At 55.1% G+C, this 9298-nt stretch overlaps 2 protein-coding genes across 2 annotated transcripts in view; both read left to right on the top strand.

Moving 5' to 3' along the window:
- The window catches only part of DPH1 (diphthamide biosynthesis 1), a 9553-nt gene extending 900 nt beyond the window's left edge, over positions 1-8653 (top strand). The window contains exons 2-12 of the mRNA XM_007454202.1: positions 1010-1162; positions 1283-1346; positions 2926-3047; positions 3470-3627; positions 3757-3878; positions 6201-6269; positions 6676-6832; positions 6966-7066; positions 7918-7996; positions 8257-8397; positions 8564-8653. Of these exons, the coding sequence (XP_007454264.1) occupies positions 1010-1162; positions 1283-1346; positions 2926-3047; positions 3470-3627; positions 3757-3878; positions 6201-6269; positions 6676-6832; positions 6966-7066; positions 7918-7996; positions 8257-8397; positions 8564-8653 (1256 nt within the window). The remainder of the gene's footprint in view (positions 1-1009; positions 1163-1282; positions 1347-2925; positions 3048-3469; positions 3628-3756; positions 3879-6200; positions 6270-6675; positions 6833-6965; positions 7067-7917; positions 7997-8256; positions 8398-8563) is intronic.
- Positions 8654-8716: 63 nt separating this feature from the next.
- Positions 8717-9298, top strand: part of OVCA2 (OVCA2 serine hydrolase domain containing) — a 1203-nt gene continuing 621 nt past the window's right edge. The window contains exon 1 of the mRNA XM_007454201.1: positions 8717-9026. Within this exon, the coding sequence (XP_007454263.1) occupies positions 8717-9026 (310 nt within the window). The remainder of the gene's footprint in view (positions 9027-9298) is intronic.

Here is a 9298-nt window from a genome sequence, read left to right as displayed (position 1 = left end):
CACACACACAGAGGCTGAAGTGTCAGGTCTGGCAGGATCCCTGGCAGAAGTTCTGGCAAATAGTACAGGCTCAATAAATATTCGCTGAATAAATTCATTTCTCCCCTTGTCACATTCCCAAACCGTCTGGTGCCTAAAGGGAGACCAGGGTTGGGCTAAACTGAATTGTGAGGAGTAGGATGCAGATGAAGGGCTTCAGCCTTCCTAAAGGGCTACAATGTTTCTTCTCCTTTAATCAGGGGTTTGTAATTATTTGTGTACCTGCATTTGCCGCCACTAGACTACTAGCCCCTAAAGGGCAAGGTCACTTTTCTGTCCTTACCTGTTTGCCCGCAGTCCTGACTAGAGTGTATGTATTCTTTCCATCCTTCCTGGGGTGGGAAGTGGGGTAGAATGATGGAACTGGGGAATTTGTTAAGTCAGTTAAATGTATGGTGTTTATTTCCCTTTTGAATGAGGAGAGGGAAGAGTGCAGGAATTAACCAGTGTAGACATAGTCAGTGGGACTCGAGTAAGGAAGGCAGTCTTTTAAATTAGTACTTACAACAGTTTGCTTATAGATCTCATATCTAGGATCTCAGAACTTCAAGGTGTTCTCAGGGGCTGGGGGGAGAGGGACATTTTCCCAGACTGGTTGGGCTGGCTGGACTCTTGGGGTTTCCTCAGGACTGTTCTCTATCAAGGAGCGGTTGTGTGGACTTTTTTTTCATTTGCCTCTCAGTTGAGTCCCCTGGTGTCAGCTTACTCTCCTGAGGTAAGAGCTGAGCCACACGCCCAAGTCCTTGATTCCCAGTAATCTCATAACGTGGAAATTAATTATACAGATTTCCTCCCAGCTTAATGGGTTGTCTTTCCAGCTTCCGGATGAACTCAGTGGGGAAGAAGGCTGGGCCAATCCCCTTGGCATCTAGGATCTGGGCCTTAAACTTGGGTGGTGTTAACAGCTCACTCAGGTCTGGCTGTGGTTTAGGCCAGGCACCGACCAACTCAGGCCTTGCATTCATCCTAGGTCGAGCCCCTCGGGGCCGCTTGGCCAATCAGATACCCCCTGAGATCCTGAACAGTCCCCAGCTACAGGCAGCCGTTCAAGTCCTGCCTTCCAACTATAACTTTGAGATTCCCAAGACCATCTGGAGGATCCAACAGGCCCAGGCCAAGAAGGGTGAGCCCGTAAGCTTTGAGCGGGGGTGGGGGAGGAGAGGTTGCCTGGCCGAGCCAGGGGCAGTGTCCCTGTCCCAGTCTCTTCCCAGCCCTCTGCTCATGTCTCTGCTCTGTCTTGCAGTGGCCTTACAAATGCCTGAAGGCCTCCTCCTCTTCGCCTGTACCATTGTGGATATCTTGGAAAGGTGAGCCGTGGGCCACTGACGAAGCTGAACCAAGACCTTCCCCACGTCCATTACAGCTCTGCCTGTTGGCATCATTTTTTCCTTCTGGACCTCTGCCTTACCGTGGTCCTTCCCACAGCCATACACACACCAAGGGAAAAACCCCAAACTAAACTCCTAGCCTGCTGCAATCCCTGCTTGTCTCTATACATCTCCCCTTCCCTAAGAGAAATTGGGAGGGAGAAATGAGTCAACTCCAGTATCTTCAAAGGTGGGCCCACAGCAGGTGGTGGAGCTTGAGGAGGAAGCTGAGAGTCCTCAGAGTTGACCCTGCAGTGGGCTGGGTGGTCAGCGTGGGGGTCTGGCTTGGGGGAAACTTTCTCTGGCACATTTGGAGGAGTGAGGCAAGAGGGGCTTGGCAGAGGGAGAAGCGCATAGGAGATGGTATTCAGTTCCTCTACCTCCCTCATCTAAGTTTCTTCAATACAATGAGCCATCCTTGGGAGGGGGGGTGAGTGCTCAGCCATCTGTAACCAGCACAGGAACAGGGAGGGCGAAAGAAGAAAGGGGAGGTCACCTCGTGATGGGAACCTCCCACTTCCCTGCTGCCGCCCTACCCCCACCCTGCAGCCACAGACTCATTTCCCTGCTCCCACCCTCTTGCCCCTTGGGGATGCTCTCTGGGGCTCGGGCCAATTTGCATACATTTTAATCTATAAAAAATTAAGTGCTCTGGCTGACTCAGACGCCTGGGCTGCATTCTAAGGAGCTGAATTATCTGCTTCTGTGCACAGCCTGATTTGGGGAGGTGGGGGAGCTGCCTGGCAGCAGCTCAGCTTTTCGCACCACACCCCCAGGAGAAATGGGGAGACCTCCTGACACTGAGCCAGACTCCATGCCCCAGGGGTGGGCCTCAGGGAAGAGCTAATCCTCTGGCCCCATTCCTGTGGTGAGTTCAGGGAGAGTGGGGTCTTCCCCAGTCACCCCATCCCCCAGTGATTCAGGCCTGGCAGCAGATCCCATGGCAGTGTGCTGGCCAGAGCCCACTCTTCCTGACACATGAGGTGTGTGGGTGGTGCCATGTGCTGCGGAGGAGCTGTCCATGGGTCCCCCCATCCCGGGCACAGAGGGCCCTGACTAAGGGTGGGGAGGTGGCAGGGGGTCTGGGCAACGGGGAGGCTATGTGTATCCACACACGCGTGCCCACACACGTCACGGTGCCAGGGTGTGGGAGTGGGTGTCTTCGCCCCCGTGTGCATGCTCATTGCTCTGGGTGGGAGGAGTTGGGGCGGTGGAGGTCTGTGTTTGACCCCCTGTATGCCAGGCTGAGGGTTGGGGGGTCCCTCTTGCAGTCTGAGCCTGGGAAGAGGAATAAGGATGCTACAGAGTCCATCCTCATACAGCTACGGTTCCAGGAGCTGCTGCCAGGCTTGGGGGAGGTAGCAGCTGGGCCCCTCCTACTCTGTTGGCAGAAATGGCAGCTGCCAACCCAAGGGATTGGGAGAGGTAGGGAGAGTGGAGCTGGGCCCTGAGATACCTCCACAGTTAGGTTCCCTGCTACCTCCTTGTGTCACTGTCCCATTGTTCCCCAACCCGACAGGTTCACGGAGGCCGAAGTGATGGTGATGGGTGATGTGACCTACGGGGCTTGCTGTGTGGATGACTTTACCGCAAGGGCCCTGGGAGCTGACTTCCTGGTGCACTATGGCCACAGCTGCCTGGGTACGGCAGACCAGGACACCCAGACCCTGGCAGGGAGGTGGGACTGCACGCCCATCTCCATCACAGTGCCTTGTCCTGCTTGTATGCACAAGGTCCCTCCCAGTTTCTGGGATGGCCTTGGCCTTCCTGCACTGCAGGTGGATCTTTCCTTTGGATTTGGTTGCCTTGGAAACCATGCTGCTGTCCCAGATGCGGGTGTTTGAAAGGCTGTTGGTGGTAGAGCAGGCTGGGCCCCCAGCGGAGTGACAGAGACGGAGCGTCTAAAAGACCTGTGACAACACCCTCCCCACCTCCCCCAACCCCTCCCTCTAGCCCTCAGGCTAAAGCCACTGGTCCTGGCTACTCAGAAACCTTGGCCTGGGCCAGGCCCTCTGCCCCTCCTGCCTTCCAGAACAGTCTCCTGAACTCTTCCCTCCTCCCAGTTCCCATGGACACCTCGGCCCAAGACTTCCAGGTGCTGTATGTCTTTGTGGACATCCGGATAGACACTACCCACCTACTGGACTCTATCCGCCTCACCTTTCCCCCAGCCAGTGCCCTTGCGCTGGTCAGCACCATTCAGTTTGTGTCAACTTTGCAGGTAAGTGGGCAGACAGTGGCCAGTCTCCAGGCTCTTCCTGGATCCCCATGGCAGGTGCTCCAGGCTGGTCCTATGGCCCTGCCTCTCCTTCCCCATCCACTTGCTTCCCTTCCCTCATTATCCCTACAGGCAGCTGCCCAAGAGCTGAAAGCTGAGTATCGTGTGAGTGTCCCACAGTGCAAGCCCCTGTCCCCTGGGGAGATCCTGGGCTGCACGTCCCCCCGTCTACCCAAGGAGGTGGAGGCTGTTGTGTAAGTGAAAAATGGGGTGCCAGTCATAGAGACACAAGAAATGTACCCTAGGAGGGAGCTCGGGTTCATCATCCAGGAAAGGAAACTGAGTCTAAAGCTCCTTAGCCATTCGCTCAAGGTCACCTTGCAAGATGGGGACCAAATAGGGTTTCAGGTTTCCTGTCTCCCTCTCCAGTGCTCTGTCCAACATCCAGAAGGCTATGCCCAGGGTGGAGCAGGAATCAGGGCCGGACGGGGGGATGAGGGTGGGCTAGAAGCCGTGGGAATAGAATTGGAGAAGATGGCTGGGCACGCCCAGGCTGCAGCCCCATTAGTTTAGCGTCCGGACAGCTAACGAGCAGGAGCAGCATGTCTCCTGCTGCCTAATTATTTTAGGTAATGGAAGTGCTTAATGTTGTGTGAACGCAGCCAGCCCCAGAGCCGACAGCTCCCCCGGCTAAGACTGGGGAGGGGAGCCCCATTCCCAGCTAATGGCGGGGAAGGAAGGAGGGGCACTCCCCTGACTCAGCCCCACCTGCACCCACACAGGACATCCCTGCCCCTAGCAGACCCACATCAGGGCCTTCCCAAGTCCAGACCTGGTAGACCTGGTAGCCCTGCTCCCTGAGGGGCATTCCCGCTGTGCCTGTGCCTACATAACTCTGAGCTCATAGATGCCTACCCCTGGGGGCGTCATGGTGTGTGTTGGAAGGAGGGACACTCTGAGTGTTGGCCATCCATCAAAATTTGGTGTGATCTCCAAGACAGAAGGAGCTGCCATGCAGATTGTCTTCCATGCTCTGGCCTCTCCATGGTCTGGGAAGGTACTGTTAGGGACAGCATCTCCTAGGCATGCTTGGTACAGCCTGATGGGTAAGCCTAGAATCAAGTCCCAGATACACTGCTTATTAGCTGTGTGACTTTGGGCAAGTTTCTTAACATCCCTGAACCTCACTTGTATCTTTTGTGAAATGGGGATACCATAGGTAGCAGCTTGGAGGATTACCTGACAGGACTGAGTGAAGTCATAACATGTCAGGTGTTTAGCCCAGGCCTGGTACACGGAAGGCACAAGCCCAGTAAACAGTGGCTGTTATTACAACTCAGTAACTGGACCCAAGAGCTAGTTTGGGCAGAGAGTAGCCAGTATATACCCTGAAAGCTCATTTATGGCATAGATGACACCCTGAACATTACTTCCCACATCTATATTGAGCTAGGTGAGGAAGAATCTGTCCCTCCACCTCCAAGTTAGGATCTAGATCTAGAGCCTTACCATGGTCTTGGCTGTCCCTTTACTCTTCCCCCAGAAGGTCGGGGTGGGGAGGGGTGCAGTTCTTAGATTCTGCATTACATAGCTAGAGGAGCCTTAATGGTCATCCAATTCAAGCTTATTTTACATGTGAAAAAACCAGGACGGGGTCTTCCCTCGTGGCGCAGTGGTTAAGAATCCGCCTGCCAACGCAGGGGACACGGGTTCCATCCCTGGTCCAGGAAGATCCCACATGGGGCGGGGCAACTAAGCCCGTGCGCCGCAACTACTGAAGCCCACGTGCTCTGGGGCCCGCAAGCCACAACTACTGAGCCTGCGTTCTGCAGCTACTGAAGCCCGCATGCCTAGAGCCCGTGCTCTGCAACAAGGGAAGCCACCATAATGAGAAATGCATACACTGCAATGAAGACCCAGTGCAGCAAAAAAAACCCAAAAAACCATACTTCAGTGTCCTTTTCCTAATATTCACAGAATATCCAGGAAAAACTAGAGACTTTTAAAAACTGGGGATTCAGGCTGCACAACTTACCTATAAGTATTTGTGTACATGTTAAAGTTTAGCTTATTCTTTCAGCATGAAAGAACAGCTATTTATTTGTTTGGTCAGTGTATATGATGTAGACAGGTTTAAGTATATTGTATAAATCAGTGATTTGCAAATAAATTCTCTTTAAAAGAGGATAAAAATATCTCATACTGCAAGAATATGTCTTTGGGCCTCACTATAAGAAACATAGACTTAGAAAACAAGGACTTAGTCTCTGACAAAATCTTTCTGGGGGTCAAGGTTGCCCCCTGCACTCCAATTGCCAACTCTCAAACACTGAGCAATCCCTCTGAGTTGTGAGAAGTAGCCCAGGGGATGGGTGTGGCTGTCCAGTTTCTCCTTATGGGGTGGGGTGGGGTGGGGTGGGGTGAGGGGGGCGGTGTGTGTGAAATGATGCTTTGTCCCAGTTCACATACACAGTCAGCAGCATAGCTAAGAACTCAGTCCTCTGGACCTCCGAGCCAGTGCCTGCTTCTTCTGGTGCCCCACCCCACACTTACTGTCCCCTTTCTCCCGCCTGCAGATATCTTGGAGATGGCCGCTTCCATCTGGAGTCTGTCATGGTTGCCAACCCCAATGTCCCCGCTTATCGGTATGGACTGAGCTGGGCTGACCAGCTGGGAAGGGGGTGGGGTTCCCTGCCACTGAAACCCTCAATCAGCCCAAACTTCCTCATCCCTTGGCCACTTAACAGCCCCTGGCCCTAAGGATCTGAGGCACTTGGGTTCTGAATCTCGGTATCAGGAGAAGGGTTGCTGCTGCACAGTACCTACCCATCCCCTGGAATCACACCTGGATCCTAGACCCCTCTCCCACTCTTGCCTGCTTGAGTTGTGGAACTGATCTTCCCAACGACGATCTCTGCTCTTGCCTCTGTTCTTAATTGCCTGCATGGAGACTGAGGGTTCAGGAGACCAAGGGGCCGAGTCGGGGAGCTGTGTATATAGCACAAATCCTGTAAGTGGCTGTCACTGTGACCATGACAGCTTCTTTTCCAGATACGACCCGTACAGCAAAGTCCTGTCCAGAGAGCAGTATGACTGCCAGCGCATGCAGGCCAACCGCCAAGAAGCCATAGCCACTGCCCGCTCAGCTAAATCCTGGGGTCTCATCCTGGGCACTTTGGGCCGCCAGGGCAGTCCCAAGATTCTGGAGGTCAGAGGGCTTGGGATGGTCTCTGGAAAAGAGGACTAACTGGGAACCGAGCTGGGAAAAGCAGTAACCTAAGGGATTTAGCTTTGGCTGCTTGATCGTGGGGACCCCCAGCTCTGCCTCCCTCTCCCAACAGCACCTGGAATCTCGGCTCCGAGCCTTGGGACTTCCCTTCGTGAGGCTGCTGCTCTCTGAGATCTTCCCCAGCAAGCTTAGCCTTCTTCCTGAGGTGGATGTGTACGTTTGCCCACCTTTCCTGTCTAGCTATGACTGGCTAAAAAAGCTTAGAATCTGGGTCCTGCCCAGCACCTATTGAAGGCTGGAGTCGGTGCTTCCATGATCATGAAATTTTAGTGTTTACAGAGCACTCGTCCAGCAGGGACTACCTTTGGCTGTGGGTCTTCCCTATTTTGTCTGGCTTGGGGGCTCACAGGCAACGGCAGCATCATAGTCATTCTGCGTGAGATGAGTTGGAGGGCTGGTTGGCACCTGCACTGTACCAGGCACTAAATTTGATTCTGGAGATACTATTGCAAATGAGCTGCCCAGGCCCTCCCTTCAGAAAGCTCATAGTCAGTGGAGGAAACAGGAGAAAACAAGCAACACCATAGCGTTATTCTTTTTTTTAAAAAAATAAATTATTTATTTTTGGCTGTGTTGGGTCTTCGTTGCTGGGTGTGGGCTTTTTCTAGTCGCGGTGAGCGGGGGCTACTCTTCGTTGTGGTGCGGTGGCTTTTCGTTGCGGAGCACGGGCTCTAGGCACGCAGGTTTCAGTAGTTGTGGCTCACGGGCGCTAGAGTGCAGGCTTAGTAATTGTGGCGCACAGGCTTAGCTGCTCCGCAGCATGTGGGATCTTCCTGGACCAGGGCACGAACCCGTGTCCCCTGCATTGGCAGGCGGATTCTTAACCACTGTGCCCCCAGGGAAGTCCCCATAGTGTTATTCTAAACAGCAGTAGGTGACAGTCTTTACTTTAGAATAGTAAGCATGCATTGGCTGTGTTGGGGACACAGCCATGTTCTTCAGCATGCTGTCCAGGAACAGGCCCCCCCCCCCCACCTTGGATCTGACGTGACTTCCCCTCCCAGGTGGGTGCAGGTGGCATGTCCACGCCTCTCCATTGATTGGGGCACAGCCTTCCCCAAGCCGCTGCTCACACCCTATGAGGTAACACCACGTTTTGAAAATCCCTGGGAGAGAGTGGGCTTTGCTCCTAGTTCTGTGGGTGGGTGGGCAGCACTTAGTTACAGCTGAGCCACTTCCTAGCTGTGTGGCCTTGGAAATCCCTTCACCTCTCTGAACCTCACATTTCCTCTCTGCGCTATAGGGATATAGTAGGACCTTCGTAGGCCGTCGTGAGGGCAGAATTAAATAATCCTGCGTAGAAAAATGTTGGCAGATGTTACTGTCCGGTGTTTCTCCTCTAGGCGGCAGTGGCCCTGAGAGACATTTCCTGGCAGCAGCCCTACCCTATGGACTTCTACGCTGGCAGCTCCTTGGGGCCGTGGACGGTGAACCACGGGCGGGATCGGCTGCTCCAGCACCCGGGCCGGCCGGCGCTGGCGAAGGTAGGAAGGAACCTCAGGAGGGCGGAGAGGCTTGGGCGCGGCCAGACATTGGCCGCCTCCTTGGTGACGCGAGCCGAGCCCGCCGCCCTGCGGCCGCTACGGGAAATGCGTGTCAGCGGGGTGGGGAACGCGGAAGCGAGACCGTGACCAAAGTCGGCCACCTCAGGTTCAGGAGAGGCCCGCGCGCCCCTTTCCAGCGGTGGCTTGCGAGGCTTGCAGCTGCAGAGACGACGAGGTCGCGCCGCTCGCTCCCTGAAACGCTCCTTGGTCCCAGGTATCAGCCCCAGCTCTGGCCGGACCGCACCCTCTCTACGTTGTCATGGCAACGCCCACTCTCTCTGAGGCCCGCCCCCAGGGTGGTGCCGGCATTGGGTCCCGCCCCCTTATGTTTAACTTCCGTTCGGAGAAAGACCACTTCCGGCCCGTCTGGCGCTTGCCTAGAATTATGGCCGCGTCTCCGTCTGTGCGCGTCTTGTGTCTGGCCGGTTTTCGGCAGAGCGAGCGGGGCTTCCGCGAGAAGACTGGAGCGCTGCGGAAGGCGCTGCGGGGTCGCGCAGAGCTCGTGTGCCTCAGCGGCCCGCACCCGGTCGCGGACGCAGCGGGCCCTGAGGGCGCCGGGCCAGACCCCGGTGAGATGAGCCCTGCCCGGAAATGCGCTCAGTCTTCCCTGTCTTGCCTCGTCCCCGTAACGCCTGCCTGCACACAGCCACCCTGTCCCTCCCCTCATTCCTGCCACCCTCCCACCTCATTCTGCCTATGCCTTCCATCCCTCCCACACCAGCTCCTCGCTCAAATTCTAGCCTGGCCCTCCCAGACTTCCACCTTGTTTCTTCTCCAGGTCAGTCTGTTCCCCGCCTCATTTTCCCCAGACTTTTTTCTCTCCTCAGCCTCCTCTCTTTCC

The sequence above is a fragment of the Lipotes vexillifer genome, unplaced genomic scaffold, assembly GCF_000442215.2.
Source record: "Lipotes vexillifer unplaced genomic scaffold, Lipotes_vexillifer_v1.1 scaffold680, whole genome shotgun sequence".
NCBI classification, from domain to species: domain Eukaryota; kingdom Metazoa; phylum Chordata; class Mammalia; order Artiodactyla; family Lipotidae; genus Lipotes; species Lipotes vexillifer.
The sequence above is the reverse complement of the archived record's forward strand: the minus strand, read 5'-3'. Positions and strand labels throughout refer to the sequence as shown.